At 45.5% G+C, this 24,195-nt stretch overlaps 1 protein-coding gene across 1 annotated transcript in view; it reads right to left on the bottom strand.

Moving 5' to 3' along the window:
* Window positions 1–24,195, bottom strand: part of ano3 (anoctamin 3) — a 205,913-nt gene that overhangs the window by 154,803 nt on the left and 26,915 nt on the right. Inside the window, exons 7-9 of the mRNA XM_078221016.1 lie at window positions 17,048–17,179; window positions 15,856–15,962; window positions 10,712–10,767 (exon numbers count right to left, since the gene is read on the bottom strand). Of these exons, the coding sequence (XP_078077142.1) occupies window positions 10,712–10,767; window positions 15,856–15,962; window positions 17,048–17,179 (295 nt within the window). The remainder of the gene's footprint in view (window positions 1–10,711; window positions 10,768–15,855; window positions 15,963–17,047; window positions 17,180–24,195) is intronic.

Genomic DNA, 24,195 nt, shown 5'->3' with positions numbered 1-24,195 from the left:
TCTGTTTATTTGTTAGGCCAAGTCTGGTCACGTAAGGGTAGAGGGGATCCCATAGTAACTTTAAAAATTCTAGCAGGGTTAGACAGGCTAGATTCAGATAGACTGTTCCTAATGGTGGGGGAGTCCAGGGGGCATAGTTTGAGGATAAGGGATAAACCTTTTAGTGCTGAGGTGAGGAAAAATGTCTTCACCTAGAGAGTGGTGAATCTGTGGAATTCACCACCACAGAAAGTAATTGAGGCCAAAACATTGTCTGTTTTAAAGAAGAAATTAGATATAGCTCTTGGGGCTAAAGGGATCAAGGGATGTGGGAGGAAGGGGGGATCAGGATATTGAATTCGATGATAAGCCATGATCATAATGAATGACGGAGCAGGCTCGAAGGGCCGAATGGCCTCCTCCTGCTTCTATTTTTGATGTTTCTATGTAAAATACATGTATCCCAGCTACAGGTTACTGGTTAAGTATCCACTGCTTCACAGAGACAGGTTGCGGAACTCAGTGATTTAGACAAACTCAAACTCCCAGAAAGGGTCATATCCACTCCCTCCTTCCCTTTCTTCATTCTCTTCCCACTGCTAACAGTGGCTAGCACTGCTGCCTCACAACGCGAGGAACCTAGGTTCAATTCTGGTTCGGGTCACTGTCTGTGTGGAGTTTGCACGTTCTCTCCATGTCTGCGTGGGTTTCCTCCAGGTGCTCCTCCCACAGTCCAAAGATGTGCACGTTAGTTGATTGGTCGTGCTAAATTGACCCTTAGTGTCATGGGGACTAGTAGGGTAAATATGTGGGGTTACAGGAATAGGGCCTCGGTGGGATTGTGGTCGGTGCAGGTTTGATGGGCCAAATGGCCTCCTTCTGCACTGTAGGGATTCTCTAATTCTGGTCAAAAATAGAATAGAATAGAATAGAATCCTTACAGTGCAGAAGGAGGCCATTCAGCCCTTCGGGCCTGCACCGATAACAATCCCACCCAGGCCCAATCCCTGCAACCCCACATATTTACCTTACCAGTCCCCCTGACACTAAAGAGCAATTTAGCATGGCCAATCCACACATCTTTGGATTGTGGGGAAGAAACCGGAGCACCCGGAGGAAACCCACACAGACATGTGGAGAATGTCTGTGGGAGCAGGCGGGTAAGTGGAACTGATTCGCTTCAGATCAGCCATGATCTTGTTGAATGGCGGGGCAGGCTCGAAGGGCCAGATGGCCTACTCCTGCTCCTATTTCTTATCTTCTTATGTGCAAACTCCACACAGGCAGTGACCCGAGGCCGGAATTGAACCCAGGTCCATGGTGCTGTGAGGCAGCAGTGCTAACCACTGTGCCACCGTGCCTTCCCGAATGATCCTTCCGCAGGGAGGCGCCATTAGTCATGCCAATCATTTCATACTGAGGGCAATGATTGAAAAGCTCTGGAAGTGGAGACTGCTGCATCTAGTGAGAGGACACTGCACCTCTGAAACTAAAGTGACCGGAAGGGCGACACATTCCAAATCTGCTCAACGAATCCGCAACGGATCTAATTAGGGCCCGCTCTTATTTATGTTTCCAAGGTGATGTTGTCGCAATTTGATATCCAGGAGGAGAATGGCGCGCCAGCCTAATGTTAGAACTCAACTCTGCAGTGACAACCCACTGAGTAGTAAATGGAAAGCAGGGGAGTTATTAATGTTTACACAAATGTCATTTGCGGAAAATTACATTGCATAAACATAATCATGGCAATGTACCTCGCTGCAAAAACAGCTCCTGCATTTTGATTAAACTTATTAGTGTGTGATTCAACTGACAGCTGCCTCACCACGTACACTCCGGACCCCCTGACATGATATCAATCTGCAGCAGAGATTTCCTCTCTCAACTGATTCTTAATCAAACCTGTTTCCCAGCAATGAATACTTCACTGCGGTGCTTGAACTTTGCGTTTTAATTAGAGATCACTGAACTGCAACGTACCAGCGCAGATTGCTCACTGCCGGCCCATGTCTCGGCTTTCAACAGGAATGAGAAAAAAATCCGAATTCTCACAGTGGGGAGGTGCAGTTCGTGGTTGTGGCTCGGAAATGTTATAGTGGCCTAGAAACTATTTGGCTCCTGGTTTCCAGCAGCGATCTGGCTACACCGTGTCCAAACTGGAACGGGCCTAATGCCAACGGGAAATTGGGTGTCTGCTTAACAGTGATTAGGCCATAAGACCATAAGACATAGGAGCAAAATTAGGCCACTCGGCCCATCGAGTCTGCTCCGCCATTCAATCATGGCTGATTTTTTTTTCTCATCCCCATTCTCCTGCCTTTTCCCCATAACCCCCTTATTAATCAAGAACCTATCTATCTCTGTCTTAAAGACACTCAATGACCCGGCCTCCACAGCCTTCTGCGGCAAAGAGTTCCACAGATTCACCACTCTCTGGCTGAAGAAATTCCTCCTCATCTCTGTTTTAAAGGATCGTCCCTTTAGCCTGAGGTTGTGCCCTCTGGTTCTAGTTTTTCTTACTCGTGGAAACGTCCTCTCCACGTCCACTCTATCCAAGCCTCGCAGTATCCTGAAAGTTTCAATAAGATCCCTCCTCATCCTTCTAAATCCAATGAGGACAGACCCAGAGTCCTCAACCGTTCCTCATACGACAAGCTCTTTATTCTAGGGATCATTCTTATGAACCTCCTCTGGACCCTTTCCAAGGCCAGCACATCCTTCCTTCGAAATGGGGCCCAAAACTGCTCACAATACTCCAAATGGGGCCTGACCAGAGCCTTATACAGCCTCAGAAGTACATCCCTGCTCTTGTATTCTAGCCCTCTCGACATGAATTAGCACTGTGGCCTCACAGCGCCAGGCAACCGGGGTTTGATTCCGGCCTCGGGTTACTGTCTATGTGGAGTTCTTTAGATATAGCTCTTGGGGCGAAATGGATCAGGAATATGGGGGGAAAGGGGGGATCAGGATATTGAATTCGATGATCAGCCATGATTAAAATGAATAGCAGAGCAGGCTCGAAGGGCCGAATGGCCTACGCCTGCCTCTAGTTTCTATGTTTCTATGCATGTTCTCCCCGTGTCTGCGTGGGGGTTTCCTCCAGGTACTCCATTTCTTCCCACAGTGCAAAGATGTGTAGGTTCGGTGGATTGGCATCCTAAATTGTCCCTTAATGTCTCAAGATTTGCAGGTTAGATGGGTTAGCCAAGCTGGATGTGTGGGGTTACGGGGATATAATGGGGGAGAGGGCCTGGGTAAGATCATCTGTCAGAGAGTTGGTTTGGGCTGAATGGACTGAATGGCCTCCTCCTGCACTGTAAGGATTCGATGATTCTAAACTGATTCCACCCAAGGTTTGCATTGAAATGAATTTCAGGCCGTTACCTCACCCTGGTTCTTCATTGGATCTTGCTACTTGTCTATTGTGTTATCCTGGTGGGTGGGTGGCAAAAAGATGAATCATTATGCTTGTGCCTGTACCCCAATGTTGAAACTGACTCGCGGGTCGCAACTGAGTCAGAGGGTCCTAATCCGCGGCCATGCCACTACCTCTTACTGGAGCTCATTATAACAAGCAAATTCGGCATGTCCACTGTGACTCTCACCAACTTTCACAGATGCACCATAGAAAGCATTCTTGCTGGTTGTATCACAGCTTTGTATGCCTCCTGCTCTGTCCAAGACCGCAAGAAACCTTAATAGATTGTGAAAGTAGCATCACATAAACCAGCCTCCCACCCATTGACTCTGTCTACACTTCCCACTGCCTCGGGGAAAGCAACCAGCATAATCCATAACCCCACACACCCCGGACATTCTCTCTTCCACCTTCTTCCATTGGGAAAAAGATACAAAAATCTGAGATCACGTACCAACCGACTCAAGAACAGCTTCTTCCCTGCTGCCTTCAGACTTTTGAATGGACTTCCGTTATATTAAGTTGATCCTTCTCTACACCCCAGCAATGACTGTCACACTATATTCTGCACTCTCTCTTTTCCTTCTCCCCATGTACTCTATGAACGGTATGTTTTGCCTGTATAGCACACAAGAAACAATACTTTTTACTCTATCCCAATAGAATCATAGATTCCCACAGTGCAGAAGGAGGCCATTCAGCCCAACAAGTCTGCACTGACAACAATCCCACCCTATCCTCGCAACCCCACGTATTTACCCTGTTAATCTCTCTGACCCTAAGGGACAATTTAGCATAATCAATCCACCTAACCTGCACAGCTTTGGACAGTGGGAGAAAACTGGGGCACCCGGAGGAAACCCATGCAGACATGGGGAGAATGTGCAAACTCCAGACAGACCTGAGGCCAGAATTGAACCCGGGTCCCTGGCGCTGTGAGGTAGCAGTGCTAGCCACTGTGCTGGGTCACGTCACCTGTGACAATAATAAATCAAATCAAATCTTGTCAGTACTCCGCAGAGAAAGAAATGAAGAACAAAAATGAAAACAAGAATATTCGGTGAAGTACAGAATCATATTAATGGTGAAATACTTGCGTGTTTAATATCAATAAAAAAAATCAAGCTCTCAAAATATATTCTTATCACACATTTGCTTTCCAGTTTCTAATCATCTACAGGCCCAGCGAGGCAATATTGAAACCGGCTGATGTGTTTTCAGATTACAATGTTCTCCATCTACTGATTTATTGTTCAATCCTCAGTATCTATTGTGGACATCTGGTCAAGGGTGGTGCAAAGTTACTGGAACCAATCCATTTTAGCTCTGCAGCAAAAACATCCCTGATCTCTTATAGAAGCAAATAACTGCGGATGCTGGAATCTGAAACAGAAACAGAAAATGCCAGAAAATCTCAGCAGGCCTGGGAAAGCATCTGCGGAAAGAGAATGGAGTCAGGATCCAGACTCGAAACGCTGGCTCTATTCTCTCTCCACAGATTGTGCCAGATCTGCTGAGATTTTCCAGTATTTTCTGTTTTTGTTATCCTCGATCTCTTTTCCAGTTTGCAACTGTTGGCACGATGCTAGATAGCTATTCAACATTCTTAGAATTCCTCTCTTGCCCCAGCTGATTAGCACATTTTTAGCCCTGACATTTCTCTTCATCTGTCACTCACAGGATATGGGCGTCGTTGACAAGGCTGCCATTTATTGCCCCTCCCTAATTAGTCCTGGGAAGGCGTTACTGAGCAACTGGCTTGAACACAACTGAGTGGTTTGCACTCAGAGGGTGATTATGAGCCAAGCATGTTAGACAGACTGGCTATACCTTCCTGGGTGGTGGAGGTGATGGCCTAGTAGTATTAGCACTGGACTAGTAATCCAGAACACTGGAGACCGGGGTTTGAATCCCACCATGGCAGATGATGGAATTTGAATTCAACTTTAAAAAAATCTGGAAATTAGAATCTACTGATGACCATTGTCGATTGTCGGAAAAACCTATCTGGTTCAATAATGTCCTTTAGGGCAGCAAATCTGCCGTCCTTACCCTGTCTGGCCTACATGTGACTCCAGAGCCACAGCAACCGCATCAGCAATTACCTTCTGAGCAAGGGCAACTAGGGATGGGCAATAAATATTGAGCAGTCAGTAATGCCCACACATGAACAAATAGAAAGGCATATGGGTGAATCAGAATGGGTTTTTATAGCAATCCAGCAATTTTGTGGTCGTCTTTTATTCCAGATTTAATGAATTAAATGAATTTAAATCCCCTCACTCCTGTGGTGGGATTTGAGATCTTGGGCACCATTTTGGATTTTGGGGTCAGGACCCCAGTGTTGGAGTCAAATACGGGTCCTGACCCTGCACCTTGCTGGAAGGAGCCATGTATATTGATTTTGAGGTGAACAGGCCAATTCGTGGCCAGAGGGCATGCTTGATATTAATTAAGGATGATGATCAGACTCTCATTGCTGGGGGGCTTATAGGAGACCCTTCAACTTGAAATAAGCCGCAGTCTACATCCAGCTGAGAGACAGAGAGAGAGAGAGAGGGACACCATCTCAGCACTTGAGGCTTAGAGGGTGCAGACTTCTTGAAAAGTATCCAGGGAAGATCTTTGTATCAATATGTAGAAGGCCCAACAAGGGATGGCGCAGTTCTGGATCTGGTTCTGGGAAACAAGCCCTGACAAGTGTTCAATGTGGCAGTGGGGGAGCATTTTAGCAATAGCGACCACAACGCGGTACATTTCAAGTTTGTTATTAACAAGGAGAAAGATGAATTGTATCCCAGGTTGCTGTGGGAGGTGAGGAAGGAAATTGCAGGTGCTCTGACACAAATTTTGAATTCCTCTCAGGCCACAAGGGAAGTGCCAGAGGACTGGAGGATGGCTAACATGGTTCCACTTTTCAAGAAGGATTGTACAGATGAACCAGGAAATTACAGAGTCACACGTTAGTGGAAGGAACCTATTGGAGAAAATTCTGAAGGAGAGAATTAATCTCCACTTAGAAAGGCATGGATTAATTCGGGATAGTCAGCATGGCTTTGTCTTGCCTATTTGATAGAATTTTTCGAAAATGTGATCGAGTTTGTGTAAAGTTAAAGTTTATTTACTAGTGTCACAAGTAGGCTTACATTAACACTGCAATGAAGTTACTGTGAAAATCCCCTAGTCGCCACACTCTGGCACCTGTTGGGGTACACTGAGGGAAAATTTAGCACAGCCAATGCATCTAATGCACGTCTTTCGGACTGTGGAGGAAACCGGATCACCCGGAGGAAACACACGGCGACACGGGGAGAACGTGCAGATTCCGCACAGACAGTCACCCAATCCGGGAATTGAAACCGGGTCCCTGGTGCTGTGAGGCAGCAGTGCTAACCACTCTGCAACCGTGCCGTTTGGATGCCGCCCATGTGGATGAGGGAAGTGCAGTTGATGTAGCTTATATGGATTTTAGCAAAGCCTTTGGCAAGATCCCACATGGGAGACTGATTGGGAAGGTTGAAGCACATGGAATTCAGGGAAGCTTGGCGAGATGGATCCGAAAGGATGAGTGATGGTGGAAGATTTTTTGAGTAACTGAAGGCCAATGTCCAGTGGCACACCGCAGGGTTCAGTGCTGGGTCTATTATTGTTATACATATAAAGTGTATAAATGAGAATGTGGGGAAATGATAAGTAATTTTGCAGATGACACCAAGATTGGTAGTATAGTTAATGGTGAAGAAGGTCGTAGGTTATAGGAAGATATAGATTGGTTGGTCAGATGGGCAGAGCAGATGTTATTTAACTCTGACAAGTGGTGATGCATTTTGGAAGAAGATGCAAGACAAGCAAGTATTTAATGAATGGCAGGACACTAAGAAGCTTAGAGGAACAGATGGATCTTGGGGTACTTATTCACAGATCGCTGAAGACGGCAGCTGAATAGGGTAGTTGAGAAGGCATATGGGACACTTGCTTTTATCAGTCATGGCATAGAGATAAGGGCAAGGAGGTAATGTTGCAGCTGTACAGAACATTGGTTAGGCAACAGCTGGACTACTGTGTGCAATTCTGGTCATCTCACTACAGGAAGGATGTGATTGCACTGGAGGAGGTACAGAGGAGATTCACCAGGATGTTGCCTGGGATGGAGCATTTGAGCCATGAGGAGAGGCTGGATAGGCTTGGATTGTTTTCGTTCAAGCAGAGAAGGCTGAGGGGGACATGATTGAGGTGTATAAAAATGATGAGGGTTATGGACAGAGTGAGTAGGGAGCAGCTGTTCCCCTTGGTTCAGGAGTTAATCACGAGAGGGCATCGTTTTAAGGTGAGGGGCAGGAGATTCAGAGGAGATCTGAAAAACAAATCACTCAAAGGGTGGTAAGAATCCAGAATGCATTGCCAACAATCTTTAGGAAAGTATCTGGATGAACACTTACAACATAACATTCAAGGATATGGGACAAGAGCTGGAAAATGGGATTAATGTGCCTTCAGTAGTCATTATTACTGAAGGGCTTTTTCCTATGCTGTATAACTCTGCGACTCGGCAACTGGAGGCCATAGAAGCTGGTGTGAGGTTCCTGATTTGCTTAATTCCTGATGCCATACTTGTGGTTCAGTTGTTTCAGACCTTCAGCAGTTAACCAGCAGTCATAGAATTGTAGAATCCCTATAGTGCAGAAGGAGGCTATTCGGCCCATTGAGTCCTCACCAACTCTCTGACAGAGCATCCCACCCAGAACCAATTCCAGTAGCCCCACATATTTACCCTGCTAATCCCCCTAATCTTCACAGCTATGGACATGAAGATGCAATTTTAGCATGGCCAATCCACCTAACCCGCATATCTTTGGAATGTGGGAGGAAACCAAAGCACCCGGAGGAAACCCACACAGGGGAGAACGTGCAAACTCCACACAGTCACCCGAGGCCGCAATCAAACCCGGATCTCCGGTGCTGTGAGGCAACGGTGTTAACCACTGTGCCACCGTGCCGCAGTCCTTCAAGAGACCGCTGGCGGCGGTCCACACAGAGCTAAGTAAATGTTTTAATCATCCCATTTCCATGGAGACAGAAGGAACAAGACACCAAAGCATTTACAGGTGACATCGCTGCAACACAATGAGTCACATTCACTCTTCAGGCATTAAGACAGTCCGCTCTGCAATTAAAATGAAAACTGGCTTGATGCACAAAGAACGTTGCTGGAGGGATGGAGTTTAAAAACAGCGAGATTATGATGCAGCTGTATAAGGTGCTGGTGAGACCACACCTGGAGTACTGTGTACAGTTTTGGTCTCCTTACTTGAGAAAGGATATACTGGCACTGGAGGGGGTGCAGAGGAGATTCACGAGGTTGATTCCAGAGTTGAGAGGGTTGGCTTATGAGGAGAGACTGAGTAGGCTGGGACTATACTCATTGGAATTTAGAAGAATGAGGGGGGATCTTATCGAAAGATATAAAATTATGAAGGGAATAGATAAGATAGAAGTAGGGAGGTCATTTCCACTGGCGGGCGAAACTAGAACTAGGGGGCATAGCCTCAAAATAAGGGGGAGCAGACTTAGGACTGAGTTGAGGAGGAACTTCTTCACCCAAAGGGTTGTGAATCTGTGGAATTCCCTGCCCAGTGAAGCAGTTGAGGCTACCTCACTTTTAAGGCAAAGAGAGATAGATTTTTGAACAGTAAAGGAATTAAGGGTTATGGTGAGCGGGTGGGTAAGTGGAGCTGAGTCCACGAAAAGATCAGCCATGATCTTATTGAATGGCGGAGCAGGCTCGAGGGCCTACCCCTGCTCCTAATTCTTTTGTTCTTATGAAGAACAGTTTAGTTTTTCTGACAAACTGATGTGAAAAAAAAAATACATTTACTGTACCTATACATATCAGGTGAAATTAACAAAGAGGAAATGTGACCTTTTTATCAGAAGTAATAATTCTGATGCAGTTAGATAAATGAAATTCTGAAGGCAATGCAATGATTGCAGATACCTCATATCGCATATTAACAATTAGTACGCCACTGAAAAATACTTTTGAGTCACGACAATCATTTTTGAAAGCTGAAATCAGAGAAACAACCTATTATGGAATAGCAGGTCACTGCGTCAGGAGCATACTGCTTACCTGGGTGTGGGCAGCTTACTGCACTCCATGCAGTTTGTTTGCCTGGATTCTGCAGTCAGTGATGAAGCAACGATGCTTGCATTTACCTCAAAGAAAGCCTCAGTGAGAAAATAAATAGACTTATCCATCATCCCAAAATCCGTAAGGACCTGTAAATCCAGGTCCTGCCCTGGAAACCGCAATCTCCTTCAGGCATTGCTATTCTTTTTTTTTATTCTTTCGTGGGACACGGGCATCGCTGGCTGAGCAGCATTTATTGCCCATCCCCAGTTGCCCTTGGAGGGCAGTTGAGAGTCAACCACATTGCTGCGGCTCTGGAGTCACATGTAGGCCAGACCAAGTAAGGATGGCAGATTTCCTTTCCTAAAGAACATTAGTGAACCAGATGGGTTTTTCCGACCATCGACAATGGTTTCATAGTCATAAGTAGACACTTTCTTCCAGAGTTTTTTTATTGAATTCAAATTCCCCCCCCCCACCTGCCATGGCGGGATTCGAACCTGGGTCCTCAGAACTTTATTTCTGGATTAATAGTCCAGCGATAATACCACTAGGGCATTGCCGCCTCCTAAAGTCATCATATCTGGATCGCGTTGTGCTGATCCCTTGCTTTTTGGGTCCAGGGTTAATGGCTGAAGCCGGCCTGGTTCACCCACATCCCTTCCTTTCCCCACGCTGGCTAGGTCAAGCTCAGTGGAGAAATCAACCCAGTTCCTGTTACCCTATTGCCCTCACCCCCCACCCCAGGATCCAAATTCCAGAAAATTCCAATTGGGACGAGCTGGGAGGGCAGCATGGTCGGCATGGACCGGTTGGGCTGAAGGGCCTGTTTCCGTGTTGTACTGGTCTATGACTTTATGGGTGGAATTTTACGGCCTCGCTCATCCCGAAACCGTAAAATCCTGCCCGAGGTCAATGGGCCTTTCCATGGTCCGCCCCTTGCCCGCTCCAGATCCCGTGACGGGCAGGACGGTAAAATTCCGGCCTATGACTCTATTAGCGCCAAAATGGTGAAGATAAAAATCCACCTCAGCATGTCCAAACAATAGCTTCGTAAACAATAAACAGAACGTTAACAAGTTTCCGTGGGAAATATTTCTTTTTAATGCGTTAAGAAGCATGTGTTATGCCCCACTTTGATTCCCCAGTTTATTACAAAAACATTTCACAAATGGTCTCACCTCATGTGGAGGGAAGGCAGCATCGTAAGTTCCATTGCCGAGTAACCTATTTAAACCTGAAAAAAAGAGAAACATCCAGTTGTTTTCTGAGCAAATGGTTTTTTTTATACTTTTCCAATTCAATCAAATCAAATCCAATTCAGAGTCTCAACAAGTTGAGACATTTCCGATCCAGGCTGACAAGACAGGGCGGGCGACTAAACCACCTTGTCCTGGGCCCGATCTACATGAGCCAAGCTGATTGGAGAAGGGGGAGGTTCCTCCTCCAAGACTTGGGCTCATTTGCATCTTAGCCAAAAGGCCGAGATGCCGCTTTTAAAAATTGCTTCATATGAAACATATGAAGCTTCAGCGTAACCTAATGACCTCAACCAAGTGCAGCATCCTCTCCATGCTACACTTGATCTTAGCCAAAAGGCCGAGAAGCGATCAAATGGTTGTCAATCTTTAAGCCAATACTCAAAATATTGCATGACCAAATGGGATGCCCTCTGGCTGACATCAGTTAGCGAGAGGTAGACTTTTCAGTGAGGCTGTTCTTTAATGTCTCGAGTAGTAATTTCCTCTTGGAGCCAGAAATGGGTCAGGACGGCAGCGATGGAAAACATTCACCAGCCCCGATTCACACGAGGGCGTTCTCTTCTTGGCTTGGGTCATCCAATCATGGATGGTGGGTGGGCTCTCAAAGCTGGAGAGCCAATCAGAGGCCTCCAAGTTTGAAGCGGACTACAATGGAGGGTAAGAGAGAGAGAGGGCACTTCAACATGGAAATACCCTCGCTGTGAATTTTTAAAAAATCAACAGAAAAACATCAAATAATTCTCGTATTTCAAGCAGTTGATAAAAACTAGATAAAAGCAAATTACTGCGGATGATGGAATCTGAAACAAAATCAGGAAATGCTGGAAAATCCCAACAGGTCTGACAGCTCCTGTGGAGAGAGAATCGAGCCAATGTTTCGAGTCAGGATGATGCTGAAGCATTTTCTGTTTTTGTATTAAAAAGTAGGTCTTGCAGTCAGGCACTACTGTTGGTGGTGGTGGAGGAGGAAGCGGTTTGGGGGGTCTTTGGCTGCTTCAGCACATCGGTAACCAGGGACGGAGGGTCTCTAGGCTTCTCTGGCCAGGGAGAGAGGGTCGCTCGGCTTCTCTGGAGCTCCAGGAGGTCACCTCCAGGCACATAAATCTGCCCTCCATCCCCTCCCCGCCCACATTCATCTGGAGGCTGACTGGAAAATCCCAGTTGGCCTCCTTTAGTGGGTTCCTAATGAGTCACGTTGACAACGCACTCTGTGTGGGTGGGTAACCCGACCTCACTCTGATTCCATCCCTGCAAATACGGCCCTGGGGAGACGGAGCCGGGGAGGCAGCTCACTGGCTGGTGAGGCTATTTTTAGTTCCTGCCAGCCTGCATTCCCAACACTGGCAGAGATTCAAAACCCTGCCTGGAATGTTCTGGGATTGATACGCCTGTGACATTTATTGTTCTTTTGTGCTATTTTAAAAACGGATCTCGAATTGAACTGATTCTCCTGATAAACTATTTTTGCTCTGGTGAATTTTTATTTCCAATGAAGCATTTTCTTGCCAGTCGCTGTCAGGCAAACACATTTTCTGGGGGTTGGAAGTCTCAGGTAAACCCCAAGCATGGACAATCGATTGGGGTTTTATTTATAGATTAAAATCAGAAGGTGTCTTTCAAAATGATGCCACCAATTTAATTTTGTTTTTATTCATTTGTGGGACATGGGCGTCGCTGGGTGGCCGGCATTTATTACCCATCCCTAATTGTCCTGGGGCAGTTGAAAGTCAACCACATTGCTGTGGCTCTGGAGTCACATGTAGGCCAGATCAGGTAAGGACGGCAGATTTCCTTCCCTAAAGGACATTAGTGAACCGGATGGGTTTTTCTGACAATCGACAATGGTTATCAGTCGATTCTTAATTCCAAATTTTTAAAAATGAAATTCAAATTACACCATCTGCCGTGGTGGGATTCAAACCCGGGTCCCCAGGGCATTAGTTGAATTCCTGGATTAATAGGCCAGTGCTGATACCACTAGGCCATCGTCTCCCCTAATAGCCCCATTGAACCCGTGTGTAGTTAAAGCAAATGACAGTTTACTCCTTAAGCATTAAAGGAGTTATAATCATAGAATCCTACAGTGCAGAAGGAGGTCATTCGGCCCATTGAGTCTGCACAAATCACAATCCCACCCAGGCCCTATCCATGTAACCCCACTGATTTACTCTGACACTAATGGCTGATTTACCATGGCCAATCAACCTAACCCGCCCATCTTTGGACTGTGGGAGGAAACCGGAGCACCCGGAGGAAACTCACATAGACACGGGGAGAACATACAAACTCCACACAGACAGGGACCCAAGGCTGGAATTGAATCCGGGTCCCTGGCGCTGGTGGGTGCCTGGAACTCGCTGCCGGGGGAGGCAGTGGAAGCAGATACGATAGTGACTTTTAAGGGGCGTCTTGACAAATACATGAATAGGATGGGAATAGAGGGATATGGTCCCCGGAAGAGTAGGGGGTTTTATTTAAGTCGGACAGCATGGTCAGTGCAGGCTTGGAGGGCCAAAGGGCCTGTTCCTGTGCTGTAATTTTCTTTGTTCTTTGTTCTTTAGGTGGTTTGATGTCTTTTTAATTTACTTCTTGATTTGTTTGTGTGCTTATGAAGCTGAGAAGAATGGAAACACTCTCCTCTTTCACACTCCGCGCCCTCACGATCCAACAATAATCGGTATTTCGAAATTGAAAAATTGACCTATTTAAAACAGTAGCTGTTTTGAATTTTCCACCTGATGGCCAGTCCCGATCAGCCCTTCTCTCCCTCTGCCACTGATCCCAGGTGCAGAGTGGCAGTGGGACTCCCCCCGCCCTCATCGACCCTGCTCCCCCATAGGCCCCATCCCCCCCAGGCCCCAACCCCTCCACACTGCCCAATGCCCGGTGGGCAGTGCTAAGGTGCCTCTTGGGCATTGCCACTTTGATCCTTAGAGAGCATCAGGGGCTAAGGTGGCACTGTTGCGAACCCTGCTGGAGTGAACCACTCCTGGTTGGTGGGGTGGGGGAAGGGGGTGAGGTGGGGGAGGCTAGCGGGCCCGGAGACTTCAGCCCCGGGCCTGCTAATAGGATACAAATCAGGATTTAAATATTTTAATCAGCTCTGCGCTGATTTCCGGCACGAAGCTGATGAAGCGCGGAGGCCATGGTGCCCAGCGAGGAGCCCACTAAACTGCCTCCGCTAAATGTCCCACGGCTAGAGCAATGCAGCAGGCTGGGAGAATCACCCCCCCTCCGATGTTTGAAAGTTGATGTAGCAGCATGGGATATATTCCAGCTCTGACGAAGGGTCATCCAGACCCGAAACATTGGCCCTATTTTCTCTCCACAGGTGCTGTCAGACCTGCTGAGATTTTCCAGCATTTTCTGTTTTTGTTTCAGATTCCAGCAATACACAGTATTTTGCCTTTATATTATCATGGAATATATTCCTGGTGTTCATTCCTGGGGATTTGCAAAGTTTATCCAAGGTCTGAACAGATAAATAGTGTACTCTGTTCCATCGAGAATAAAAAATCCACTTCTGGGATCATCAATGTAACCCCCAAGGTAACAGATGCTGTAAAATATTCCAGAATCTCAACAGCCATTTTGTAACAGATACACGCCCACACTTCCCAGACTGAGCTATCAGGAGTTGGGACTTTGGACAAGTTTTTCCCTCCTTAACTATGTGGCTGGGTATTGTCATACCTCTAGGACTGGGCTTGGAGCCTTCAGCACTGTATGATTCAGTATGTGTTGGTCAGTAACTTTACCCTGTAGGGCACTGAGGATTCTTTAATGTGGTTACTCCTGTAAGGTTGGCCCAGTTACAAAAGGAATTGTACATTGCTACAACTTCACTAGATACCTAATACATATCGAACTAGGCAACTAGCTATTATAGATTGAACTATAATTATCACATAGAATCCCGACAGTGCAGAAAGAGGCCATTCAGCCCATTGGGGCTCCACCGACAATAATCCCACCCAGGCCCTATCCCTGTAGCCCCACTTATTTACCCTACTAATCCCCTGACACTAAGGGGCAATCTAGCATGACCAATCAACCTAACCCACACACACCTTTGGAGTGTGGGAGGCAGCCATAGCACCCGGAGGAAACCCACACAGACACGGGAAGAATGTGCAAACTCCACACAGACAGTGACCCAAGGCCAGAGTTCAACCTGAGCCCCTGGCGCTGTGAGGCAGCAGTGCTAACCACTGCGCCACCGTGCAACCCCCACTGTGCCACTGTGCCGCCCCTACTCAAGTAAAAGTGAAATACTGCAGATGCTGGAATAAAGAAAATGTTCATGGAAGGGTCATAGAATCATCGAATCCCTACCATGCAGAAGGAGGCCATTCAGCCCATCAAGTCCGCACTGATCACAATCCCACCCAGGCCCTATCTCCATAACTCCATGCATTTCCCCGAGCAAGTTCCCCCTGACACTAAGGGGCAATTTAGCATGGCAAATCCACCTAACCCGCACATCTGTGGGAGGAAACCAGAACACCCGGAGGAAACCCACGCAGACACGGGGAAAATGTTCAAACTCCACACAGTGACCCAAGCTAGGAATCGAACCGGGGTCCCTGGCACTGTGAGGCAGCAGTACTAACCACTGTGCCACCGTGCCGCCTCAAATGTCATATGGACTTGAAACGTCAACTCTGTTTCACTCTACACAAATGCTGCCAGACTTCCTGAGTTTGTCCAGCATTTTCTATCTTTACTGCCTCTGACCCTCTCTTTAAGATGGTGATCAATGCAGGGTCATGACACAGTTGTCCTTGAGCCAACCCATGTATGTATGTTTTCTCCTAGGGTAGCTGGACTGAGTGGCTACTGGGCTAACTTTTAACTTAAAATCTGGCAAAACCATCTCCCTTTCACTATCATGGGATAAAACACACCTACCTCCCCGGCAGAGTACTGCACCGTATACTGCATTCACTTAACCAAAGAGAGAGCAAATACGCTGCAACGTTTAAAAGAAAAATGAGCTACAGTTTGTACACAACAATAATCGGCATTCTGAAATTGAGAAATTGACTTGTTTAAAACAGTACCTATTTTGGATTTTCCATCTTCGTATTTTGTCCTCTGCAGCATGTGATGCACTATCCTGCTTCTTGTGGAGTTACTGAAAAATGTGTCTTTGTTGTTTATTGTGAAGCTGGAAAGGTTTTTTAGCAAAGAAAAGAAAGAGAGAATGTGAAATTCCCTGCTTTGAATCTAGAATACCAAAGGGACTAAAGAGCTTGAATTTGTTAGAAATTCATTCATGGGATGTGGGCATTGCTGGCTGCCCCAACATTCATCGCTCTTACACCGCATGGCTTTTTAGCCCATCTCAGAGTTAACCACATTCCTGTGGATACTGTGTCACACGTAGGTCAGACCAGGTAAGGATGCCACATTTCCTTCCCTCAAGGGGGAACCGGCTTCCACAAGTGCATCACAGAAAGCATTCTTTCTGGTTGTATCACAGCTTGGTCTGGCTCCTGCTCTGCCCAAGATCGCAAGAAACTACAAAGGGTCGTAAATGAAGCCCAGTCCATCACTCAAACCAGCCTCCCATCCATTGACTCTGTCTACACTTCCCGCTGCCTTGGAAAAACAGCCAGCATAATCAAGGACCCTACGCGCCCCAGACATATTCCCTTCCAACTTTTTCAGTTGGGAAAAGATATAAAAGTCTGAGGTCACGTACCAACCGACTCAAAAACAGCTTCTTCCCTGCTGCCATCAGACTTTTGGATGGACCTACCTTGCACTAATTTGATCTTTCTCTACACATCCCAGCTTTAACAATACGTTCTGCACTCTCTCCTTTCCTGCCCTATGTACGGTATTCTTTTCCTGTGTAGTGTGCAAGGAACAATACTTTTCACTGTACGCTAATACATGTGACAATAATAAATTCAATCCAGGTGGGTTTTAACGACAAGTGATTCATGGTTTTCATTTAGCTTTAAATATTTTTTATAGAATTCAAATTTCACCACCTGCCTTGCTGGGATTTGAACTCGGCTCCCCGGAGAATTACCCTGGTTCTCTGGTCTACTGGCAATACCACTATGTCATCACCTTCCCATTTTAAACCGTAAGTATGAAATTGAAGAGTTTATACACACATCATCATAACTTCTCAAGCCTTGATCACACTCTTTGGAATCTGTCTCATTAATGCAAATTAATTCGATTAAAACGGTTTCCAATTTGCTTTGTGCAGCATGCTTATGTGAGCAAAATACTTACTGGTGCATCCGTGCTCTACTGAATGGTGCAGTGTAGCAATCAGTCTCCTCCAGATCTGGGAGCGCCTCCTTGTCAAGTTTCATTGGATTTCTTGGCAACCAACTCTTCAGCTGTCGCAGATTCCTCTGAACACTAATAAGCAAATGCCAGACTACTGATATTTAAAATGAAATGCACTTGAATAATAAGAGAAATTAGTTTAAATTTCAATAGCTTGGTCACTGTGACATCCAGCATGACCAAACCCTGCATGAGAATCCATTGTATTCGCGAGGCGGCTGGATATAGCACTTGGGGTGAATGGGACCAAAGGTTATGGGGAGAAAGCAGGATTAGGCTATTGAGTTGGACGATCAGCCATGATCGTGATGAATGGCGGAGCAGGCTCGAAGGGCCGAATGGCCTCCTCCTGCTCCTATCTTCTATGTTTCTGTGTCTGTTCACTGATTTTGTTTTCAAGTATTGCAAGCCAGAATCTACCATTTCTTTTGGCTAAATAGCAGAATAGCAATGACATTTATTAAAATCAATCAAAGTAAAATGAGTCATTTTAATAAATTTGTCTTCAAGTCTTTCGAATGCATTTAGATTTCAATTCTTACCGTCACTAAAAAAAATTATTCATTTTGAAGTGACAGTTTTATGATTTACATATCTACATGAGAGAGTATAGTTGCCACAGTCTCAGATGACCATAGGCCCTGACTGGTGGTGATTTTAAACTGAGGATCATCACACCTCAGATGAAGGACAAGGTTGAGAAGATAAAGCTTTCATGAGTAACTTTAGCCAGTACAGGAATTGAACCCACATGGTTAGCTGTCCAGCCAACTGAGCTAAGCCGATAATTGGTTAGTAAATGCTTGCAATATTTTCCTAATAACAGAGTTGGGAATATTGTGAGTGTTGAGAAAGGGCAGCTTGTTTATCATATGGCTCGTCCTTGCACTAAACTATCAGCTTACAAATATTGGTTTGCAATTTGGAGAATACCTTGAACAATATGATTTAAAATAAAATTGAGGAAACCGTGTCATTTCAACTTTGCTCCCAGACTGACTGTAAAACTGACACAGTCAGTTAGGGAGACATTTACAACAGAAATGGATAGATGCATAGGAACAATTAATTCCCAAAGGTCGAAAAATAATGAAAATATCTGCCACTATACATTTCAGGACAAAAAGTCTGGTAATATTTACAATTGTGGCTGCTTTTCACACCACATTCTTGGATAGTCAGATGCTCTTTCCTAGGGTAGAAAAGTCACGAACTAGGGGATGTGGGTTTAAGGTGCGTGAGGAAAAGTTTAGAGGAGATGTGCGAGGCAAGTTTTTTACACAGAGGGTGGTGAATGTCTGGAACGCGCTGCCCGGGGAGGTGGTGGGAGTAGGTACGATAGTGGCATTTAAGGGACAACTAGACCAATACATGAATAGGATGGGAATAGAAGCATACGGACTCTGTAAGTGCATGCGGTTTTAGTTTAGGCAGGCATCATGGTCGGCACAGGCTTGGAGGGCTGGAGGGCCTGTTCCAGTGCTGTACTGTTCTTTGTTCTTTGTATTGTGGGCCACAACCAACTCTAATTATTCACTGAGGTATAATCCTGGAATAATCGCGAATTGTTTGGCTGGATATATTGTTGCGAGTGACTCAAAGTCACATCATTCATGAGTTTTAGCTGCTCCCCCAGTTCAGTTTAATAAACCATTCTCGAAGTAAAAACCATCAGGGTTGGTGAACGTATCTGACAGTCCTGATATTCATTCTGATGAACTTGTTCCCAACACTGTGATACAATCCATCAATGGAAATTACTAGCACAGAAAGCAAGCAACACTGAATAATTTGAATACTATAAGATCATAAGAAATAGGAGCAGAGTAGGTAATTTGGCCCATCAAGTCTGGTCCACCATTCTGAACAAACATGGCAGATCTGAGTGTGCCCTGAACTCTATCTGCTGCCGGTCTCCCATAAACCTGGGCTCTCTTTTTGGTCAAAATCTATATATTCAATGTTTCAGCGTTCACAGCTCGCTGGGTAAGAGAATTCCAAAGACAAAAGACCCTCTAAGCAATGGAGAGAGAGATGAGAGTGTAAGTGTGTGTGTGAGTGTGTGGGGGTGTGTGTGTGTGTGTGCGAGTGTGCGTGTGTGTGAGTGTGTGTGTGCATGAGAGAGAGAGGTGGGAGTGTGTGTTCGAGAGGGGGAAGTGTGAACATGAGTGTGCATGAGAGAGAGATGTGAGAGTATGAATGTGTATGTGTAAGAGAGAGGTGACAGAGAATGTGTATGAGAGAGAGAGTTGGGAGTGTGTATGAGTGACAGGGAGAGGTGAGAGTGAGCTGAGTGTATGTGTGTGTGTGTGAGAGAGGGAGAGGTGAGAGTGTGAGTGTATGTGAGAGAGAGAGAGAGAGACATGATGGCGAATGTGTGTGTGAGAGAGAAGGGGAGAGGTGAGAGTGTGAGTGTCTGTGAAAGAGAGAGAGAGGGGTGTGACTGTGTGTGAGAGACAGGGAGACGTGAAAGTGTGAGTGTGTGAGACAGAGAGATAAGTGAGTGTATGTGCACGTGAGAGAGAGAGAGGTGAGTGTGCGTATGAGATAGAGGTGAAAGTGTGCATGTGTGTGTGCGTGAGGGAGAGATGTGAAAGTGTGTGTGAGCAAGAGGGGAGCACTGGGAGGGAGAAACAGAGGGAAAAAGAGAGTGTGCACATATGCGTGTGCCAGACATGAGAATCAAGTTCTCCAGCAACACTTCGAGCATTAAACAAACTTGTGAACAAAAGAAACAGCATAACTGCTCCCACTAAAATGACAAAATGTAAGACTTAAGTATTTGTTGAATAAGAATTTTTTTTATTTAGAATAAATGCATACATATAAGAAATAGAAAATACTTTTATAAACCTGTGTTTGTATCTTTGTAACTATTACACAAAATTAATCCAGTTTTTATGGTTTAACTCGTTAGCAAATTAAAAATGTTTCTCAAGGTTCCATCAGTGTGATTGGTTGGTCAAACGGTTCCATGACTGGATAAGTTTGGGGAACCCTGGTCTAACCATTTCTGATATATGTAACATTAGTTAGAATTTGTTTGTGTTCATGAAATCAAATCATAGAATCCCTACTGTGCAGAAGGAGGCCATTTGGCCCATCAAGCCTGCACCGACAACAATCCCACCCAAGTACTGTCCCTGTAACCCAGGGGCAATTTACCATGGCCAATCAACCTAACCTGCACATCTTTGGAATGTGGGATGAAACCGGAGTACCCGGAGGAATAACAAAGAACAAAGAAAATTACAGCACAGGAACAGGACCTTCGGTCCTCCAAGCCTGCACTGACCATGCTGCCGGTGTAAACTAAAACCCCCTACCCTTCTGAGCACCATATCCCTCTATTCCCATCCTATTCATGTATTTGTCCAGACGCCCCTTAAAACTCACTATCGTATCTGCTTCCACTACCTCCCCCGGCAGCGAGTTCCAGGCACCCACCACCCTCTGTGTAAAAAAATCTGCCTCATACATCGCCTTTAAACCTTGCCCCTCGCACCTTAATCCTATGCCCCCTAGTAATTGACTCTTCTACCCTGAGAAAAAGCTTCTGATTATCCACTCTGTCCACACCCCTTATAACCTTGACCCATGTAGACACGGTGAGAACATACAAATTCCACACAGTCACCCAAGGTTGGAATTGAACCTGGGTACCATGGCACTGTGAGGCAGCAGTGCTAACCACTGTGCCACCGTGCCATCCAGTAATGTTTGATGTTGGAGCTTTAGATATGAGATTCTGGAAAAATTGCAGGTAACTGGCTGATCCTGAAATATGTTTGGGGAACACTGAATGAGGAAATGCCATGCAATGACTTGGAGAACTGTAAAATCACCATTAGAAATCATTTGTTAACTATTGTGATCGCCCATCTAGAGCACTTACCCTTTCAAATGCTTTGTGGTTTGATAAGTTTATAAAAGGACAAGCTGTGTTAAAAGGTGGACAGTCTGATACAATTTTCACTGAATGAGAATATGTAACATTTCGATCTGAAATATGGAAAAAACGCAACTCCACACAGAAAACAATATTTGTCTCAGGTAATGAAAGGAGAATTGGTTGAAAAAAAGAATTTGAAAATTATTTTGACATAGGGCTCAAAGAACAAAGAACAAAGAAAATTACAGCACAGGAACAGGCCCTTTGGCCCTCCAAGCCAGCACCAACCATGCTGCCTGATTGAACTAAAGCCCCCTACCCTTCCGGGGACCAAAGCCCTCTATTCCCATCCTATTCATGTATTTGTCAAGATGCCCCTGAAAACTCAGTATCGTATCTGCTTCTACTACCTCCCCTGAGTTCCAGGCACCCACCACCCTCTGTGTAAAAAACTTAACTCGTACATCTCCTTTAAACTTTGCCCCTCACACCTTGTGGTGAACCATCGTTGGTTACCACTGTGGGGTTATTCCTATGTTACTGTTGGGTTAGGGTGTTGCCACTGTGGGGGTTGTTATAATGTTGTTGGGTTAGGGTGTTTACCTGTGGTAGATGTTGTTATGGCACATCCCGGTCGGGCCCCGCCTCCTGGGGAGAGGTATAAGACCCTCTGCTCAGGCGGGACCCCTCCAGTCTGAATTGGTGTACTCGTGTTAGTTAGTTCCATTGTTTGCTAATAAAAGCCTTCAATAGCTGAAGCCTTGTACCTCGTGCTTGATTGTCGCGCATCACACCTTAAACCTATGCCCCCTAGTAATTGACTCTTCCACCCTGGGAAAAAGCTTCTGACTATCCAGTCTGTCCATGCCCCTCATAATCTTGTAGACTTCTATCCGTTTCCTTTGTAACTTCATTTTTTGTAGATCTATGCTGGATATCTCTTGCTCCAATTGTAATTAAAAACATTCATTCATTCTATGTAAATTAAAAATAAAGATTCTGGTTTTGCTGACTGTAAGATGCAAATAATGAAGATGGATTTATTCCAACAATTTATTATGGCACATAGCGAGTATGGCTTATTAAGGGATCTCTGTTAAGGTTAAATGTCTCATCAAAAGGGATTAGGGAAATGATGTAAACAGTTAGAAAGTTTAAGTAAAATTCCTCAATCAAGGGAAAAGATGATGATTTAAGTAAAGACCACTTACATGGTTGAGCAGCTAGCTTGTATGCCAAGTGACCCCTGTACCACCTCAAAGCTGGCAGTGCAAGGCAAGGCCAAACCTTTGTAGCAACAAGAGATTAGAAGTACAGATCATTCTTGGAGCAATAGAAACTTTGCCTTGTGGTGTCTATAAATTGTTTAGTGTGAATCTAAAACAGGCAATGTTGGAATTCAAAACAATATACCGCTTATGTGATTTTCACTGGATAAATGTCTCATATTTTCCAGTGGGGTAGAGTCTGCTTCAGAGGCCTTTCTCTGAAGCAATGCTCTCCCTGCATATTCTACATCCAGTTACCTGATTGGTTCCCTGTCAATCATCCTAATCAAGCCTTACTTTGCAAAACCCCAGGGGAAAGCACTAAAATGACAGGATAGCATTAGCCCAGATTAAAACAAACATTCTAGCAATTAGGACCAATTATGCTGCACTGTAACAGTGGCTGCCAGATATAGACCAAATGGCACTGATAATAAATCAAATTGCTAAAACAGATCCAACACAAGAAACATGACCCAAATACAATTCTTAATTCTTGAGATCGAAGAAATTTGAAAATGAAAGAAAATAACACCAAATGGGGAATCAAGTCTGTTTTATACTCATGACAAAACCTTCTTTTCACATTTAGTACGGATAGCCAGAAGCTTTTTCCCAGGGTGGAAGAGTCAATTACTAGGGGGCATAGGTTTAAGGTGCGAGGGGCAAGGTTTAAAGGGGATGTACGAGGCAAGTTTTTTACACAGAGGGTGGTGGGTGCCTGGAACTCGCTGCCGGGGGAGGTAGTGGAAGCAGATACGATCGTGAGTTTTAAGGGGCACTGTGACAAATACATGAATGGGATGGGAATAGAGGGCTTTGGTCCCCGGAAGAGTAGGGGGTTTTTGTTCAGTCAGGCAGCAAGGTTGCTGCAGGCTTGGAGGGTCAAAGGGCCTGTTCCTGTGCTGTAATTTTCTTTGTTCTTGTAAAGTAATTATGAATTGATTGCAAATAGCAGAAATTCCACAACAGACATTCACGACAGATGGCACAGTGGCACAGTGGTTAGCACTGCTGCCTCACAGTGCCAGGGACCTAGGTTCAATTCCAGCCTTGGGTGATTGTGTGAAGTTTGCACATTCTCCCCGTGTCTGTGTGGGTTTCCTCCGGGTCCTCCAGTTTCCTCCCACAGTCCAAAGATGTGCAAGTTGGGTGGATTGGCTATGCTAAATTGCTTCTTCGTGCCCAAATATGTGTTGGTTAGGGGGATTAGTGGGTAAATGTGTGGGGTTACGGTAATAGGGCTCGGATGGGATTGTTATCAGTGCAGCCTTGATGGGCTGAATGGCCTCCTTCTGCACTGCAGGGATTCTAAGTGATAAACTAGAAAAACTAAACCCGCTGCAATCTCAACTCCCTTGTATATTGGCACTGAACTGCAAAATACAGCATCAGGTTTGCTACTGGTATAAATACTTTCCTATTATCTAACACTCTCGCTGGAATTCTACCGCTTCCGCCCACCACGGGAATCAGAGTGGGTGAGGGCCAGACAATGGGAAGGTCTATTGACACTGGGTGAGATTTTCCGGTCTAGGGTCGAATGAGAGCATAAAATCCCACCCTCTGGGTTCTGCAATTCTCCCCGTGATCATGCTGGAAATTCTGTTTAAATGCCTTAGCTGTGTCAGGAATAGAACATCGAAAGTGTTCCAACCTGAGGCTGGGAGTTACCAGGCCCATTGTGGTGGGACCCGCCACAGGAGGTAGGCTGGCCCAGCCAAAACTCCATTGACTTTCAGTGGGACTGAACGCTCCTGGCGATGGGCGGGGCTGGAAAACCATTTCTGACTGAATTTTCTGCAGGAAACAGAGATCAAATGGAGTCCAAAGATGTGCAGGTCAGGTAGATTGGTCATGCTGAATGTGTAGGGTTACGACAATATTGTGGAAGGGGGGGAGGCAGGTCTGGATATCATGCTTTTCCA

This window comes from Mustelus asterias, chromosome 9, assembly GCF_964213995.1.
Source record: "Mustelus asterias chromosome 9, sMusAst1.hap1.1, whole genome shotgun sequence".
NCBI classification, from domain to species: Eukaryota; Metazoa; Chordata; class Chondrichthyes; order Carcharhiniformes; family Triakidae; genus Mustelus; species Mustelus asterias.
This window is presented reverse-complemented; position numbering and strand designations above follow the sequence as displayed.